The following is a 20191-nucleotide window of genomic DNA, read 5'->3' on the forward strand; positions in this document are numbered from 1 at the left end:
ATTGAGAGGAATGGTAATGCACTGGTATTGAGAGGAATGGTAATGCATTGGTATTGAGAGGAATGGTAATGCATTGGTATTGAGAGGAATGTTTATGCATTGGTATTGAGAGGAATGGTAATGCACTGGTATTGAGAGGAATGGTAATGCATTGGTATTGAGAGGAATGGTAATGCATTGGTATTGAGAGGAATGTTTATGCATTGGTATTGAGAGGAATGGTAATGCATTGGTATTGAGAGGAATGGTAATGCATTGGTATTGAGAGGAATGTTTATGCATTGGTATTGAGAGGAATGGTAATGCATTGGAGACTGCAGACTGTATAAAGGAAAGGTGATCTTTGACATTGTCCACCGTGCAGTGGAGATACTACATTCACCCTGCTACTACAGTAGTGATAGAAAGGCTCTGACTCACGTGTTGCCACTGGTCTCTGATGAGGGGTCTGTATCGCAGGAAGTACTTCAGGGGGAAGATTTCTACATCAGGCCAGGTAGAAGGGCTATTCCAGGTGACCTCTAAACGACGCACGTTGCTGGGGATGGGAGTGGCCACCACCCTTTCAGGGGGGTCTGGTTTCACTACAGGGAGAGAAATGGCTTGGGGTTCACATCACCACAATAAAATATATACAGTTGTCAGAAATGTACACACCTTAGCCAAATACATTTAAACTCAGTTTAATGTCAGAATAATAGTAGAGAAAATTATTTATTTCAGCTTTTATTTATTTATTCACACTCCCAGTAGGTCAGAAGTTTAAATACACTCAATTAGCATTTTATAGCATTGCCTATAAATTGTTTAACTTGGGTCAAATGTTTTGAGTAGCCTTCCACAAGCTTCCCTCAATAAATTGGGGGAATTTTGGCCCATTCCTCCTGACAGAGCTGGTGTAACTGAGTCAGGTTTGTAGGCCTCCTTGCTCGAACATGCTTTTTCAGTTCTGCCACAAAATTTCTATAGGATTGACGTCAGGGCTTTGTGATGGTCACTCCAATACCTTGACTTTGTTGTCCTTAAGCCATTATGCCACAACTTTGGAAGTATGTTTGGGGTCAATGTCCATTTGGAAGACCCATTTGCGACCATCTTGAGATGTTGCTTCAATATATCCAAATCATTTTCCTCATGATGCCATCTATTCCTCATGAAGCCATCTATTTTGTGAAGTGCACCAGTCCCTCCTGCAGCAAAGCACCCCCACAACATAATGCTGCCACCTCCGTGCTTCACATTTGGGATGTGTTCTTCGGCTTGCAAGCCTCCGCCTGTTTCCTCCAAACAAAACGATGGTCATTATGGCCAAACAGTTCTATTTTTGTTTCATCAGACCAGAGGACATTTCTTCAAAAAGTATGATATTTGTCCCCATGTGCACTTGCAACCCGTAGTCTGGCTTTTTTTATGGCGGTTTTGGAGCAATGGCTTCTTCCTTGCTGAGCGGCCTTTCAGGTTACGTCGATGTAGGACTCGTTTTACTGTGGATATAGATACTTTTGTGCCTGTTTCCTCCAGCATCTTCACAAGGTCCTTTGCTGTTGTTCTGAGATTAATTTGCACTTTTCACACCAAAGTACCTTCATCTCTAGGAGACGGAACACGTCTCCTTCCTGAGCGGTATGACTACATTTTATTTTCTGAGGTCTCGGCTGATTTCTTTTGATTTTCCCATGATGTCAAGCACAGAGGCACTGAGTTTGAAGGTATGTCTTGAAATACATCCAAGCTGTTTAAATGCACAGTCAACTTAGTGTATGTACACTTCTGACCCACTGGAATTGTGATACAGTGAATTATAAGGGAAATAATCTGTCTGTAAACAATTGTTGGAAAAATTACTTGTGTCATGCACAAAGTAGATGTCCTAACCGACTTGCCAAAACGAAAGTTTGTTAACAAGAAATTTGTGGAGTGGTTCGAAAAACGAGTTTTAAATGACTCCAACCTAAGTGTATGTAAACTTCCGACTTAAAATGTATACAGAGAGAGAGACATCAGACCAAACAATAGATATGACAAACGGAGGACAACAACATCAACTCCATCATCCCAGACCCCCTGGACCCACTCCAATGTGCATACCGCCACAACAGATCCACTGATGATTTCCACGCTGCCCTCGTATTAAATCAAAGAACATTTTATTTGTCACGTTCTCTGAGTACAGCAGCTGAAGACCTTAAATGTTTGCTTACAACCGACAATGCAGCTTTAAGAACAGCTAAAAACATATTTACGAAATAAACTCTAGAAAAAAATGTAAACAATAAAATAGCAATAGCTGTTTACAGACGGTACCGGTACGGAGGGAAGTGGAGGGAAGGCTGTTTACAGACGGTACCGGTATGGAGGGAAGTGGAGGGAAGGCTGTTTACAGACGGTACCGGTACGGAGGGAAGCGGAGGGGCACGAGAGCTTCAATAGCTGTTTACAGACGGTACCGGTACGGAGGGAAGTGGAGGGGAACGAGAGCTTAAATAGCTGTTTACAGACGGTACCGGTACGGAGGGAAGTGGAGGGGCACGAGAGCTTCAATAGCTGTTTACTGATGGTACCGGTACGGAGGGAAGTGGAGGGGCACGAGAGCTTCAATAGCTGTTTACAGACGGTACCGGTACGGAGGGAAGCGGAGGGGCACGAGATCTTCAAGTATCTCAGTGTACTCATCGCTAAGGAATTAACATGGTCCTCACTGAGGCTCCAGACTCCAGCCACCCAAGTCAGACTGTTCTCTCTGCTACCGCACAGCAAGTAGTACCAGTGCAGTATGTCTGGAACCAACAATATCCTGAACAGCTTTTATCATCAAGTCATAAGACTGTTAAAACAAGACTTCTAAATAACAAATCAAATTGCTACAGTACCTGTTGATGTTACTGTATATTATCTATCCTTTACCCCTACCTACAGTATACTGCTGTTACTGTCTATTATATATCCTTTACCCCTACCTACAGTATACTCCTGTTACTGTCTATTATCTATCCTTTACCCCTACCTACAGTATACTCCTGTTACTGTCTATTATCTATCCTTTACCCCTACCTACAGTATACTCCTGTTACTGTCTATTATCTATCCTTTACCCCTACCTACAGTATACTGCTGTTAGTGTCTATTATCTATCCTTTACCCCTACCTACAGTATACTCCTGTTACTGTCTATTATCTATCCTTTACCCCTACCTACAGTATACTGCTGTTAGTGTCTATTATCTATCCTTTACCCCTACCTACAGTATACTGCTGTTACTGTCTATTATCTATCCTTTACCCCTACCTACAGTATACTCCTGTTACTGTCTATTATCTATCCTTTACCCCTACCTACAGTATACTGCTGTTAGTGTCTATTATCTATCCTTTACCCCTACCTACAGTATACTGCTGTTACTGTCTATTATCTATCCTTTACCCCTACCTACATTATACTCCTGTTACTGTCTATTATCTATCCTTTACCCCTACCTACAGTATACTCCTGTTACTGTCTATTATCTATCCTTTACCCCTACCTACAGTATACTGCTGTTAGTGTCTATTATCTATCCTTTACCCCTACCTACAGTATACTGCTGTTAGTGTCTATTATCTATCCTTTACCCCTACCTACAGTATACTGCTGTTACTGTCTATTATCTATCCTTTACCCCTACCTACAGTATACTGCTGTTACTGTCTATTATCTATCCTTTACCCTACCTGCAGTATACTGCTGTTACTGTCTATTATCTATCCTTTATCACTAACTACAGTATACTGCTGTTACTGTCTATTATCTATCCTTTACCCCTACCTACAGTATACTGCTGTTACTGTCTATTATTTATCCTGTTGTCTACCTACAGTATACACTGATTATACCAAACATTAGGAACACCTTGTTCTACACACAATACCCCATAATGAAGTGAAAATGCTTGTAGAAAATGTTGCTAATTTATTGGAAATTAAATACAGAAACATCTAATTTACATAAGTATTCAGACCCCTGAGTCATTACTTGTCACACTCTGACCTTAGAGCTTTTTATGTCTATATTTTGGTTTGGTCAGGGTGTGATTTGGGTGGCATTCTGTTCCCTTTTCTATGTTTTTGTATTTCTTTGTTTTGGCCAGGTATGGTTCTCAATCAGGGACAGCTGTCTATCGTTGTCTCTGATTGGGAACCATACTTATGGAAATAAAAGTATGACCGAGAGAGGATACCCTTTACCACGCGGTGCTTTGGTCCTTCTTCAACAGACGATCGTTACAGACCTAGAGAGGATACCGTTTACCACGCGGTGCTTTGGTTCTTCTTCAACAGACGATCGTTACAGAGCTAGAGAGGATACCGTTTACCACGCGGTGCTTTGGTTCTTCTTCAACAGATGATCGTTACAGAGCTAGAGAGGATACCGTTTACCGTGTGGTGCTTTGGTCCTTCTTCATGTGAAATCACACATGTAAGATACCAAATTAAAGTTACACGTGTTGTAAATCCAGCCAACATGTCAGATTTAAAAAAGGCTTTTCGGCGAAAGCAAACAATGCTATTATCTGAGGATAGCACCCCTGTAAACAAAGAGAGAAACCATATTTCAACCCTGAAGGCGCGACACAAAACGCAGAAATAAAAATATAAATCATGCCTTACCTTTGAGCTTCTTCTGTTGGCTCTCCAATATGTCCCATAAACATCACAAATGGTCCTTTTGTTCGATTAATTCCGTCCATATATATCCAAAATGTCCATTTATTTGGCGCGTTTGATCCAGAAAAACACCGGTTCCAACTTGCGCAACTTGATGACAAAATATCTCAAAAGTTACCTGTAAACTTTGCCAAAACATTTCAAACTACCTTTGTAATACAACTTTAGGTATTTTTTAAAATAAAGAATCAATAAAATTGAAGATGGAATGTTCTGTGTTCAATACAGGAAGACAGCAAACTGCTTTCTAGTCATGCGCCTCTATCAAACAGTACACATGACGTGACCATCGTTTTGAACAGGGCTTCTTCTTCATTACACAAAGGAAAAACCTCAATGAATTTCTAAAGACTGGTGACATCCAGTGGAAGGTAGGAACTGCAAGCAAGTCCCTTCGAAATCTGGATCCCCAATGAAAACCAATTGAAAAGAGAGTGACCTAAAAAAAAAGAAATCTGAATGGTTTGTCCTCTGGGTTTCGCCTGCTACATAAGTTATGTAATACTCACAGATATGATTCAAACAGTTTTAGAAACTTCAGAGTTTTTTCTATCGATATCTACTATTAATATGCATATCTCATCTTCTGGGGATGAGTTGCAGGCAGTTGAATTTGGGCATGCTTTTCATCTATCCTAGAGAAGTTTAAGTTAAAACTGTAACTAGGCCACTCAGGAACATTCAATGTTTTCTAGGCATGCAACTCCAGTGTGGATTTGATAGCTGAAACTTGCAGATGACTGGCTGATAGCTGAAAACTCCAGATGATGGACTGATAGCTGAAACATGCAGGTGATGGGCTGATAGCTGAAACATTCAGATGACTGGCTGATAGCTGAAACCTCCAGATGACTGGCTGATAGCTGAAACCTCCAGATGATGGCCTGATAGCTGAAACCTCCAGATGATGGGGTGATAGCTGAAACCTCCAGATGATGGACTGATAGCTGAAACATTCAGATGATGGGGTGATAGCTGAAACATCCAGATGATGGGCTGATAGCTGAAACATTCAGATGATGGGCTGATAGCTGAAACATTCAGCTGATGGGCTGATAGCTGAAACCGTATGACAATGCTCTGATATCTGAAACATTCAGATGATGGACTGATAGCTGAAACATTCAGACGATGGGCTGATAGCTGAAACATTCAGACAATGGGCTGATATCTGAAACATTCAGACAATGGGCTGGTAGCTGAAACATTCAGATGATGGGCTGGTAGCTGAAACATGCAGGTGATTGGCTGATAGCTGAAACATTCAGCTGATGGGCTGATAGTTGAAACCGTAAGACAATGCTCTGGTATCTGAAAAATGCAGGTGATGTGCTGATAGCTGAAACATTCAGATGATGGGCTGATAGCTGAAACATTGGTGCCGGAGGTGATGGCTACCGTTTTACGGGCTCCTAACCAACTGTGTTGTGTTTTTTTGCGGTTTTCTTTAGCATTTTTTTGCTTTTGCGTTGTAACTTATTTTGTACACAATGTTTCTGCCACCATTTATTACAACTGAAAAGAGCTTCTGGATGTCAGAAAAGCGATTACTCACCTCGAACTGGACAAAGAGTTTTTCTTTAACGTGTCCGGAGGCAAAGGATTTACTGCTGATACCGGACCAGGCCCAAATCATTGTCATTAGCATAAAGAAAAGACAACGATACAGGGGACCCAGGTCCAGGTACCTTGTGAGAATTCATCGGTGATTGGGTAACCCGCCTCTACCATCCGCCTTATTGGCCAACGTGCAATCACTGGAGAATAAACTGGATGAGCTTCGTTCAAGACTATCTTACCAACGGGATATTTAAAAACTGTAATATCTTATGTTTCACAGAGTTGCGGCTGAACGACAACATAGATAATATACAGTTGGCTGGGTTTTCCATGCATCGGCAAGATAGAACAGATGCCTCTTGTAAAACAAGGGGTGGAGGTCTGTGTCTATTTGTCAACAACAGCTGGTGTGAGAAATCTAATATTACGGACAATTTATTAACGTTTTGCTCGCCTGAGGAAGTGTCTCATGATAAACTGTAGACCACATTATTTATAACGAAATTTCATCTATATATTTCGTAGCTGTCTATTTACCACCACAACCCGATGCTGGCACTAAGACCACACTCAACAAGCTATTTAAGTCAACCAAGCTTCTACATCTGCATTGCTTGCTGTTTGGGGTTTTAGGCTGGGTTTCTGTATAGCTTTTTGTGACATCAGCTGATTTAAAAAGGGCTTCATAAATAAATGTGATTGCTTATCAATCAAACTCAATCAAACAAGAGAAAATGCTTATCCAGAGGCCGAGCTCCTAGTGGCCGGGGACTTAAATCAGTTATACTTCTACCAGCATGTTACATGTGCAATCAGAGGGGAAAAAACACTAGACCACCTTTATTCCACACACAGAGACACGTACAAAGCTCTCCCTTGCCCTCCATTTGGCAAATCTGACCATAATTCTATCCTCCTGATGCCTACTAAAGCAGGAAGTACTAGTGACTCGCTCAATACGGAAGTGGTCAGATGATGCAAATGCTAAGCTACAGGACTGTTTTGTTAGCACAGACTGGAATATGTTCCCGGATTCTTCCGATTGCATTGAGGAATACACCATATCAGTCACTGGCTGCATCAATGACGTTGTCTCCACATTGACCGTACGTACATACACAAACCAGAAGCCGTGGATTACAGCCAACATCTGTGCTGAGCTAAAGCATAGAGCTGCCACTTTCAAGGAGCGGGACTCTAACCCAGACGCTTATAAGAAATCTCGCTATGCCCTCAAACAAACCATCAAACAATCCAAAGCATTAATGCAGGACTAAGATTGAATCTTACTACACTGACTCCAGCCCTGAGCTGCCCAGTAACACGAGCCTACCAGACAAGTTCAATTACTTCTATGCATTCTTTGAGGTAAACAACACTGAAGCATGCATGAGAGCACCAGCTGTTCCTGATGACTCTGTGATCACGCTCGCAGTAGCCGATGTGAGTAAGACTTATCCAATTTACAGTAGCTATTACATTGAAATAATACCAGCGTCTGCTAAATGACTTAAATGTAAATGTAAATACCATGCTATTGTTTGAGAGAGAGCACCATTTTGAACATGAAAAGTTATTTATAAACAAATCAGGCACATTTGGGCAGTATTGATACAATTTTTTAAACAGAAATACAATGATTGATTGGGATCAGTCTAAAACTTTGCACATACATTGCTGCCATCTAGTGGCCACAATCTAAATTGCTGGGCTGGAATAATACATTATGGCCTTTGTCTTGCATTTCAAAGACGGTACAAAACAAATACAAAATAATGTTTTATTTTTCTTTGTATTATCTTTTATCAGATATAATGTGATATTTTCTCCTAAATTTCTTTCACATTTCCACAATCTTAAAAGTGTTTCCTTTCAAATTGTACCAAGAATTTGCATATCCTTGATTCAGGGCCTGAGCTGCAGGCAGTTAAATTTGGGAATGTCATTTTAGGCGACAATTGAAAAAAAAGGGGCGGATCCGTGAATTTTGAGCTAACGTAGGCTAATGCGAACATTTCCCAGGACATAGACATATCTGATGTTGGCAGAGAGCTTAAATTGAGAGCATGCTGCTTGGTATGGCAACTGCTCGACCTACAACCTCCAGGAGCTACAGTGGGTAATGTGTACGGCCCATTACATCACTGGGCCAAGCTTCTGCCATCCAGGACCTCTACACCAGCCGGTGTCACAGGAAGGCCATATAAATGGCCAAAGACTCCAGCGACCCTAGCCACAGATGGTTCTCTCTGCTACCGCAGGGCAAGCGGTACCGGAGCGCCACATGTCCCTCTATTCAACATCTGTTTCCTTCACATGTCCCTCTGTTCATCATCTGTTTCCTTCACATGTCCCTCTATTCATCATCTGTTTCCTTCCTTCACATGTCCATCTATTCAACATCTGTTTCCTTCACATGTCCCTCTATTCATCATCTGTTTCCTTCCTTCAGATGTCCATCTATTCAACATCTGTTTCCTTCACATGTCCCTCTATTCATCATCTGTTTCCTTCCTTCACATGTCCATCTATTCAACATCTGTTTCCTTCACATGTCCCTCTGTTCATCTGTTTCCTTCACATGTCCCTCTGTTCAACATCTGTTTCCTTCCTTCACATGTCCCTCTGTTCATCTGTTTCCTTCCTTCACATGTCCCTCTATTCAACATCTGTTTCCTTCACATGTCCCTCTATTCAACATCTGTTTCCTTCCTTCACATGTCCATCTATTCAACATCTGTTTCCTTCACATGTCCCTCTGTTCATCTGTTTCCTTCACATGTCCCTCTGTTCAACATCTGTTTCCTTCCTTCACATGTCCCTCTGTTCATCTGTTTCCTTCCTTCACATGTCCCTCTATTCAACATCTGTTTCCTTCACATGTCCCTCTGTTCAACATCTGTTTCCTTCCTTCACATGTCCCTCTGTTCATCATCTGTTTCCTTCATTCACATGACCCTCTGTTCATCATCTGTTTCCTTCACATGTCCCTCTATTCATCATCTGTTTCCTTCCTTCACATGTCCCTCTATTCATCATCTGTTTCCTTCCTTCACATGTCCCTCTATTCATCATCTGTTTCCTTCCTTCACATGTCCCTCTGTTCATCATCTGTTTCCTTCCTTCACATGTCCATCTATTCAACATCTGTTTCCTTCACATGTCCCTCTGTTCATCTGTTTCCTTCACATGTCCCTCTGTTCAACATCTGTTTTCTTCACATGTCCCTCTGTTCATCATCTGTTTCCTTCACATGTCCCTCTATTCAACATCTGTTTCCTTCACATGTCCCTCTATTCAACATCTGTTTCCTTCCTTCACATGTCCCTCTATTCAACATCTGTTTCCTTCCTTCACATGTCCCTCTGTTCAACATCTGTTTCCTTCACATGTCCCTCTATTCATCATCTGTTTCCTTCCTTCACATGTCCCTCTATTCATCATATGTTTCCTTCCTTCACATGTCCCTCTGTTCAACATCTGTTTCCTTCACATGTCCCTCTGTTCAACATCTGTTTCCTTCACATGTCCCTCTATTCATCATCTGTTTCCTTCCTTCACATGTCCCTCTGTTCAACATCTGTTTCCTTCACATGTCCCTCTGTTCAACATCTGTTTCCTTCCTTCACATGTCCCTCTGTTCAACATCTGTTTCCTTCCTTCACATGTCCCTCTATTCATCATCTGTTTCCTTCCTTCACATGTCCCTCTATTCAACATCTGTTTCCTTCCTTCACATGTCCCTCTGTTCAACATCTGTTTCCTTCACATGTCCCTCTGTTCAACATCTGTTTCCTTCCTTCACATGTCCCTCTATTCAACATCTGTTTCCTTCACATGTCCCTCTGTTCAACATCTGTTTCCTTCACATGTCCCTCTGTTCAACATCTGTTTCCTTCCTTCACATGTCCCTCTATTCAACATCTGTTTCCTTCCTTCACATGTCCCTCTATTCAACATCTGTTTCCTTCATTCACATGTCCCTCTATTCAACATCTGTTTCCTTCACATGTCCCTCTATTCATCGTCTGTTTCCTTCAGATGTACCTAGTGAACCTGCAACCACAACACATCAATAACACTTAACATAAGATCTCCACTAAGCATTACAGGGATATGGCTCTGAATATATACAGCAACACCTCCCCCGGGCGGCAGGGTAGCCCAGTGGTTAGAGAGTAGAGGAGGCAGGTTAGCCCAGTGGTTAGAGAGTAGAGGTGGCAGGTTAGCCTAGTGGTTAGAGAGTAGAGGTGGCAGGTTAGCCTAGTGGTTAGAGAGTAGAGGTGGCAGGTTAGCCTAGTGGTTAGAGAGTAGAGGTGGCAGGTTAGCCTAGTGGTTAGAGAGTAGAGGTGGCAGGTTAGCCTAGTGGTTAGAGAGTAGAGGTGGCAGGTTAGCCTAGTGGTTAGAGAGTAGAGGTGGCAGGTTAGCCTAGTGGTTAGAGTGTAGAGGTGGCAGGTTAGCCTAGTGGTTAGAGAGTAGAGGTGGCAGGTTAGCCTAGTGGTTAGAGTGTAGAGGCGGCAGGTAGCCTAGTGGTTAGAGTGTAGAGGAGGCAGGGTGGCCTAGTGGTTAGAGTGTAGAGGAGGCAGGTAGCCTAGTGGTTAGAGTGTAGAGGAGGCAGGGTGGCCTAGTGGTTAGAGTGTAGAGGTGGCAGGTAGCCTAGTGGTTAGAGTGTAGAGGAGGCAGGGTGGCCTAGTGGTTAGAGTGTAGAGGAGGCAGGGTAGCCTAGTGGTTAGAGTGTAGAGGCGGCAGGGTAGCCTAGTGGTTAGAGTGTAGAGGCGGCAGGTAGCCTAGTGGTTAGAGTGTAGGGTCGGCAGGGTAGCCTAGTGGTTAGAGTGTAGAGGCAGCAGGGTAGCCTAGTGGTTAGAGTGTAGAGGCGGCAGGGTAGCCTAATGGTTAGAGTGTAGAGGTGGCAGGGTAGCCTAGTGGTTAGAGTGTAGAGGCGGCAGGGTAGCCTAGTGGTTAGAGTGTAGAGGTGGCAGGGTAGCCTAGTGGTTAGAGTGTAGAGGTGGCAGGGTAGCCTAGTGGTTAGAGTGTAGAGGCGGCAGGGTAGCCTAGTGGTTAGAGTGTAGAGGTGCAGGGTAGCCTAGTGGTTAGAGCATTAGACTAGTAACCGGAAGGTTGCAAGTTCAAACCCCCGAGCTGACAAGGTACAAATCTGTCGTTCTGCCCCTGAACAGGCAGTTAACCCACTGTTCCCAGGCCGTCATTGAAAATAAGAATTTGTTCTTAACTGACTTGCCTGGTTAAATAAAGGTAAAATAAAGAAAAAATGTAAAAGCATTCCTGTCACTTTATATCCTTGTATTGCTACTGATGTATCATCAAAGGAATTATCATTTCATGAACCTTATTTCTAAGGCTACATATATTAACATGGGCTGTTTTCAGCCCTTTCCTGGGTAGCTGATCAGAGATAGACATAATACTGAAAAGAGCAGACAAAGCAAGATAAAAAAAATATAGAAATACACCAGTCCATTAATCAGTTTGTGCTTGTGTGCTGCGGGGGTTGAAGCTACGAACCCATACTGTAGGCTTGGCTCTCTCATCCCTTCCAGACCTCTGGGTCTGGCCCAAATGGCTCCCTATTCCCTGTGGGTCTTTGCCAAAAGGAGTGCAAACTATAGGGAATAGGGAGCCATTTGGGACGTAGACATTGTGTCAATACAGGGAGGGTTGAATATTAGATCCTTCAGCCTGTTTCAGAAAATATTTACCTACGGAATAATGACTATTAATGATGACTGACATATGTTGTCTGTCCTAACAAACTTATGTCGTCTGTCCTAATGAGTTTAAATAAAATATAATTAGGCTGCCTGCAGGTTGCTGTTGTAGAGAGTTGGCTATAAAATAAACAATGACTGCTGTGATGTGAAGGTTGACACAGCCTGATAGGACAGGTTGTTCTGAGTGATATTTGGTTGGTGAGGTGAGCTGACATCAAGGTTGACACAGCCTGATAGGACAGGTTGTTCTGAGTGATATTTGGCAGGTGAGAAGAGTTGACATCAAGGTTGACACAGCCTGATAGGACAGGTTGTTCTGAGTGATATTTGGCAGGTGAGGTGAGCTGACATCAAGGTTGACACAGCCTTATAGGACATGTTGTTCTGAATGATATTTGGCAGGTGAGGTGAGTTGACATCAAGGTCGACACAGCCTGATAGGACAGGTTGTTCTGAGTGATATTTGGCAGGTGAGGTGAGCTGACATCAAGGTTGACACAGCCTGATAGGACAGGTTGTTCTGAATGATATTTGGCAGGTGAGGTGAGCTGACATCAAGGTTGACACAGCCTGATAGGACAGGTTGTTCTGAGTGATATTTGGCAGGTGAGGTGAGCTGACATCAAGGTCGACACAGCCTGATAGGACAGGTTGTTCTGAGTGATATTTGGCAGGTGAGGTGAGCTGACATCAAGGTCGACACAGCCTGATAGGACAGGTTGTTCTGAGTGATATTTGGCAGGTGAGGTGAGCTGACATCAAGGTTGACACAGCCTTATAGGACATGTTGTTCTGAATGATATTTGGCAGGTGAGGTGAGTTGACATCAAGGTCGACACAGCCTGATAGGACAGGTTGTTCTGAGTGATATTTGGCTGGTGAGTTGACATCAAGGTTGACACAGCCTGATAGGACAGGTTGTTCTGAGTGATATTTGGCTGGTGAGTTGACATCAAGGTCGACACAGCCTGATAGGACAGGTTGTTCTGAGTGATATTTGGCTGGGAGTTGACATCAAGGTCGACACAGCCTGATAGGACAGGTTGTTCTGAATGATATTTGGCAGGTGAGGTGAGCTGACATCAAGGTCGACACAGCCTGATAGGACAGGTTGTTCTGAATGATATTTGGCAGGTGAGGTGAGTTGACATCAAGGTCGACACAGCCTGATAGGACAGGAGAGAGAGAGACAGCCTGTGATACAACAAAAACAACCATGGTCTACGTACCTATGTTGATCTCTTCAAAGGTGATGGTGGTGGAGGCTTTTCCCAGGGCATTGACAGCTGTAACGTTGACTCTGTAGGGGTAGCTACTGAACACCTCAGGGAACAGAACGTGGCAGCGGTTCTTATGGACCACATCCCTTGTTACTTCTAGGGACTCCTGGTTGTGTCTGAGAGGAGAGAGAGGAGAGAGAACAACAGAGGGGGAAGATGACAGAGAGATGGTGTCTTATTATGTTAGAGAAGGAGGTGGTGTCATATTATGTTAGAGAAGGAGGTGTTGTCTTATTATTTGGAGAAGGAGATGTCTTATTATGTTAAATAAAGAAGATGGTGTCTTGTTATGTTAGAGAAGGAGATGTCTTATTATGTTGGAGAAGGAGATGTTGTCTTATTATGTTAGAGAAGGAGGTGTTGTCTTGTTATGTTAGAGAAGGAGATGTCTTATTATGTTGGAGAAGGAGATGTTGTCTTATTATGTTAGAGAAGGAGGTGTTGTCTTGTTATGTTAGAGAAGGAGATGTCTTATTGTGTTGGAGAAGGAGATGGTGTCTTATTATGTTAGAGAAGGACATGTTATCTTATTATGTTAGAGAAGGAGGTGTTGTCTTGTTATGTTAGAGAAGGAGATGTCTTATTATGTTGGAGAAGGAGATGGTGTCTTATTATGTTAGAGAAGGACATGTTATCTTATTATGTTAGAGAAGGAGGTGTTGTCTTGTTATGTTAGAGAAGGAGATGTCTTATTATGTTGGAGAAGGAGATGGTGTCTTATTATGTTGGAGAAGGAGATGGTGTCTTATTATGTTAGAGAAGGAGGTGGTGTCTTATTATGTTAGAGAAGGAGGTGTTGTCTTATTATTTGGAGAAGGAGATGTCTTATTATGTTAGAGAAGGAGATAGTGTCTTGTTATGTTAGAGAAGGAGATGTTGTCTTATTATTTGGAGAAGGAGATGCTGTCTTATTATGTTAGTGAAGGAGATGTTGACTTATGTTACAAAAGGAGATGTCTTATATTACAGAAGGAGTTGAAGTTTTGAAAACTTCCTTCACACTGCAACTGTTTTCCAAAACAAAATTCAGCCATGGTGATTTTGGTGTTGTCAGTATCTAAGGGCCTCTGAACCAGGGTGCTGAAGGGCTTTCTCAGATCTCTATAGGAGACAGAGTTTGTGTCATTATAGTGGGTGGTAGTGGTCGTTAATTATGAGGCTCAGAGTGTGGGCTGTTATTTATTTTTTATTTATTTTATTTCACCTTTATTTAACCAGGTAGGCTAGTTGAGAACACCTTTATTTAACCAGCTAGGCTAGTTGAGAACACCTTTATTTAACCAGGTAGACTAGTTGAGAACACCTTTATTTAACCAGGTAGGCTAGTTGAGAACACCTTTATTTAACCAGCTAGGCTAGTTGAGAACACCTTTATTTAACCAGCTAGGCTAGTTGAGAACACCTTTATTTAACCAGGTAGGTCAGTTGAGAACACCTTTATTTAACCAGGTAGGCTAGTTGAGAACACCTTTATTTAACCAGCTAGGCTAGTTGAGAACACCTTTATTTAACCAGCTAGGCTAGTTGAGAACACCTTTATTTAACCAGGTAGGCTAGTTGAGAACAAGTTCTCATTTACAATTGCGACCTGGCCAAGATAAAGCAAAGCAGTTCGACACAAACAACAACACAGAGTTACACATGGAATAAACAAACGTACAGTCAATAACACAATAGAAAAGAAGTCTATATACAATGTGAGCAAATGAGGTGAGAAGGGAGGTAAAGGCAAAAAAAGGCCATGGTGGCGAAGTAAATACAATATAGCAAGTAAAACACTGGAATGGTAGATTTGCAGTGGAAGAATGTGCAAAGTAGAAATAGAAATAATTGGGTGCAAAGGAGCAAAATAAATAAATAAATACAGTTGGGAAAGAGGTAGTTGTTTGGTCTTAATTATAGGTGGGCTATGTACAGGTGCAGTAATCTGTGAGCTGCTCTGACAGTTGGTGCTTAAAGCTAGTGAGGGAGATAAGTGTTTCCAGTTTCAGAGATTTTTGTAGTTCGTTCCAGTCATTGGCAGCAGAGAACTGGAAGGAGAGGCGGCCAAAGGAAGAATTGGTTTTGGGGGTGACCAGAGAGATATACCTGCTGGAGCGTGTGCTACAGGTGGGAGATGCTATTGTGACCAGCGAGCTGAGATAAGGGGGGACTTTACCTAGCAGGGTCTTGTAGATGACCTGGAGCCAGTGGGTTTGGCGACGAGTATGAAGCGAGGGCCAGCCAACGAGAGCGTACAGGTCGCAATGGTGGGTAGTATATGGGGCTTTGGTAACAAAACGGATGGCACTGTGATAGAATGCATCCAATTTGTTCAGTAGGGTATTGAAGGTTATTTTGTAAATGACATCGCCGAAGTCAAGGATTGGTAGGATGGTCAGTTTTACAAGAGTATGTTTGGCAGCATGCGTAAAGGATGCTTTGTTGCGAAATAGGAAGCCAATTCTAGATTTAACTTTGGATTGGATATGTTTGATGTGAGTCTTGAAGGAGAGTTTACAGTCTAAAAAGCCTCCTAGGTATTTGTAGTTGTCCACATATTCTAAGTCAGAGCCGTCCAGAGTAGTGATGTTGAACTGGCGGGCAGATGCAGGCAGCGATCGGTTGAAGAGCATTCATTTAGTTTTACTTGTATTTAAGAGCAATTGGAGGCCACGGAAGGAGAGTTGTATGGCATTGAAGCTCGCCTGGAGGGTTGTTAACACAGTGTCCAAAGAAGGGCCAGAAGTATACAGAATGGTGTCGTCTGTGTTGAGGTGGATCAGAAACTCTATATGATATATATGGTATGATGCATATAGGTCTGAAGCAGTTTGGTTCTAGAGTGTCACCCCCTTCGAAGAGGGGGATGATCACAGCTGCTTTCCAATCTTTGGGAATCTCAGACAACACGAAAGAGAGGTTGACCAGGCTAGTAATAGGGGTTGCAACAATTTCGGCAGATCATTTTAGAAAGAAATGGTCCAGATTGTCTAGCCCGGCTGATTGTAGGGATCCAAATTTTGCAGCTCTTTCAGAACATCAGCTGTCTGGATTTGGGTGAAGGAGAATTCGGGGAGGTTTGGGCAAGTTGCTGTTGGGGGGTCCAGTGCAGTTGACCGGGGTAGGGGTATCCAGGTGGAAAGCATGGCCAGCCGTAGAAAAATGCTTATTGAAATTCTCAATTATAGTGGATTTATCGGTGGTGACAGTGTTTCCTAGCCTCAGTGCAGTGGGCAGCTGGGAGGAGGTGTTCTTATTCTCCATGGACTTTATAGTGTCTCAGAACTTTTTTGAGTTTGTGTTGCAAGGAAGCAAATTTTTGCTTGAAAAAGCTAGCCTTGGCTTTTCTAACTGCCTGTGTATAACGGTTTCTAGCTTCCCTGAACAGCTGCATATCGCGGGGGCTGTTCGATGCTAATGCAGAACGCCATAGGATGTTTTTGTGTTGGTTAAGGGCAGTCGGGTCTGGAGAGAACCATGGGCTATATATGTTCCTGGTTCTAAATGTCTTGAATGGGGCATATTTATTTAAGATGGTGAGGAAGGTACTTTTAAAGAATAACCAGGCATCCTCTACTGATGGGATGAGAGCAATATCCTTCCAGGATACCCCGGCCAGGTTGATTAGAAAGGCCTGCTTGCTGAAGTGTTTCAGGGAGCGTTTTACAGTGATGAGTGGAGGTCGTTTGACCGCTGACCCATTACGGATGCAGGCAATGAGGCAGTGATCGCTGAGATCTTGGTTGAAGACAGCAGAGGTGTATTTAGAGGGCAAGTTGGTTAGGATGATATACATGATGGTGCCCGTGTTTATGGCTTTGGGGAGGTACCTGGTAGGTTCATTGATAATTTGTGTGAGATTGAGGGCATCAAGCTTAGATTGTAGGATGGCTGGGGTGTTAAGCATGTTCCAGTTTAGGTCACCTAGCAGCACGAGCTCTGAAGATAGATGGGGGGCAAACAGTTCACATATGGTGTCCAGAGCACCGCATGGGCGCAGAGGGGTCTATAGCAAGTGGCAACGGTGAGAGACTTGTTTTTAGAGAGGTGGATTTATAAAAGTAGAAGTTCAAATTGTTTGGGTACAGACCTGGATAGTAGGACAGAACTCTGCAGGCTATCTTTGCAGTAGATTGCAACACCGTCCATTTGGCCGTTCTATCTTGTCTGAAAATGTTGCAGTTAGGGATGAACATTTCAGAATTGACTGCTATAGAGGTAGTGTGGGTTGACCATTACAGTGGGTGGTAGTGGTGGTTAATGAGGCTCAGAGTGTATGTTGTAGTGTGGGTTGACCATTACAGTGGGTGGTAGTGGTGGTTAATGAGGCTCAGAGTGTATGTTGTAGTGTGGGTTGACCATTAAAGTGGGTGGTAGTGGTGGTTAATGAGGCTCAGAGTGTATGTTGTAGTGTGGGTTGACCATTAAAGTGGGTGGTAGTGGTGGTTAATGAGGCTCAGAGTGTATGTTGTAGTGTGGGTTGACCATTAACGTGGGTGGTAGTGGTGGTTAATGAGGCTCAGAGTGTATGTTGTAGTGTGGGTTGACTATTAAAGTGAGTGGTAGTGGTGGGTAATGAGGCTCACAGTGTGGGTTGACCATTAAAGTGGGTGGTAGTGGTGGGTAATGAGGCTCACAGTCTGGGTTGACCATTAAAGTGGGTGGTAGTGGTGGGTAATGAGGCTCACAGTGTGGATTGGCCAATATAGTGGGTGGTAGTGGTGGGTAATGAGGCTCACAGTGTGTATTGGCAATTATAGTGGGTGGTAGTGGTGGGTAATGAGGCTCACAGTGTGGATTGGCCAATATAGTGGGTGGTAGTGGTGGGTAATGAGGCTCACAGTGTGGATTGGCCAATATAGTGGGTGGTAGTGGTGGGTAATGAGGCTCACAGTGTGTATTGGCCAATATAGTGGGTTGTAGTGGTGATTAATGAGGCTCACGGTGTGGATTGGCCAATATAGTGGGTTGTAGTGGTGATTAATGAGGCTCACAGTGTGGATTGGCCAATATAGTGGGTGGTAGTGGTGGGTAATGAGGCTCACAGTGTGGATTGGCCAATATAGTGGGATGTGGTGATTAATGGAGAGATATCCTTTCAGACAACAACAGCGTTCAGAGGACCTAGTTGTTCTCTAAATGATTATTCTAATGTGAAATATTGTCTGCACAACATCAATGAGGTTGCTAGGAGACCACCTGCTGAGAGAGGGTGTCAGTGAGTTGTCTGGTGAAGTGTAGCCCCAAACTCAGACAGAACAGAGAGGCAGATAGAGACAGAGAGGTGATAGAGACATAGACAGAGAGACAGAAAGAGAGAGAGACAGAGAGAGATAGAGACAGAGAGAGATAGAGACAGAGAGACAGAGAGATATAGAGACAGAGAGAGATAGAGACAGAGAGACAGAGAGATCCAATGTATGACCATATTAGAGAGACATATTTCCCTCAGATTACACAGATCCACAAAGAATTTGAAAACAAACCCAATTTTGATAAACTCCCATATCTACTGGGTGAAATACCACAATGTGACATCACAGCAGCAACATTTGTGACCTGTTGCCACAAGAAAAGGGCAACCAGGGAAGAACAAACACCATTGTAAATACAACCCATATTTATGCTTATTTATTTTCCCTTGTGCATTTGTGCATCGTTACAACACTGTATATATATATATACATATATAATATGACATTTGTAATGTCTTTATTGTTTTGGAACTTCTGTATGTGTAATGTTTACTGTTAATTCTGATTGTTTATTTCAACTTTGGTATATTATCTACCTCACTTGCTTTGGCAATGTTAACACGTTTCCCATGCCAATAAAGCCCCTTGAATTGAATTGAGAGAGAGACAAAGAGACACAGAGAGAGAGAGACAAAGAGAGAGAGAGACAGACAGAAAGACAGAGAGACGGAGAGGCACAGAGAGAGACAGACAAAGAGACGGAGAGACACAGAGAGAGAGAGACAGAGAGACGGAGAGACACAGAGAGAGAGAGATCGAAAGAGAGACGGAGAGACACAGAGAGAGAGACATCGAAAGAGAGACGGAGAGACAGACAGGCAGAGAGAAAAAGAGAGAGACAGACAGAGAGACAGAGAGACACAGACAGAGAGACGGAGAGACAGAGAGAGAGACAGACAGAGAGACGGAGAGACACAGAGAGAGACAGACAGAGAGACGGAGAGGCACAGAGAGAGACAGACAGAGAGACGGAGAGGCACAGAGAGAGAGAGATAGAAAGAGAGATGGAGAGACAGACAGAGAGACAGAGAGAGCGAGAGACAGACAGAGAGACGGAGAGACAAACAGAGAGAGAGAGAGACAAAGAGAGACGGAGAGACAAAGAGAAAGACAGACAGAGAGACGGAGAGACACAGAGAGAGACAGACAGAGAGACGGAGAGACACAGAGAGAGAGAGATAGAAAGAGAGATGGAGAGACAGACAGAGAGACAGAGAGAGGGAGAGACACAGAGAGAGACAGACAGAGAGACGGAGAGACAAAGAGAGAGAGAGAGAGAGAGAGAGAGAGAGAGAGAGAGAGAGAGAGAGAGAGAGAGAGAGACGGAGAGACAGAGAGAGAGAGAGAGAGACGGAGAGACGGAGAGACAAAGAGAGAGAGACAAAGAGAGAGAAAGAGAGAGAGACAAAGAGAGAAAGAGAGAGACAGAGAGACACAGAGAGAGACAGACAGAGAGACAGAGAGACAAAGAGAGAGAGAGAAAGAGAGACGGAGAGACAAAGAGAGAGAGACAGACAGAGAGACGGAGAGACACAGAGAGAGAGAGACAGAAAGAGAGATGGAGAGACAGACAGAGAGACAGAGAGAGGGAGAGACACAGAGAGAGAGAGACAGACAGAGAGACGGAGAGACAAAGAGAGAGAGAGAGAGAGACGGAGAGACAAAGCGAGAGAGAGAGAGAAAG

The 20191-nt window shown here is 43.2% G+C and overlaps 1 protein-coding gene across 1 annotated transcript in view; it reads right to left on the bottom strand.

Annotated features, from left to right (window-relative positions):
- Positions 1-20191, bottom strand: part of LOC124047992 (ciliary neurotrophic factor receptor subunit alpha-like) — a 262467-nt gene that overhangs the window by 49253 nt on the left and 193023 nt on the right. Inside the window, exons 5-6 of the mRNA XM_046368355.1 lie at positions 13220-13386; positions 421-584 (exon numbers count right to left, since the gene is read on the bottom strand). Coding sequence (XP_046224311.1) covers positions 421-584; positions 13220-13386 — 331 coding nt within the window. The remainder of the gene's footprint in view (positions 1-420; positions 585-13219; positions 13387-20191) is intronic.

This window comes from Oncorhynchus gorbuscha, linkage group LG11, assembly GCF_021184085.1.
Source record: "Oncorhynchus gorbuscha isolate QuinsamMale2020 ecotype Even-year linkage group LG11, OgorEven_v1.0, whole genome shotgun sequence".
Classification (NCBI taxonomy): domain Eukaryota; kingdom Metazoa; phylum Chordata; class Actinopteri; order Salmoniformes; family Salmonidae; genus Oncorhynchus; species Oncorhynchus gorbuscha.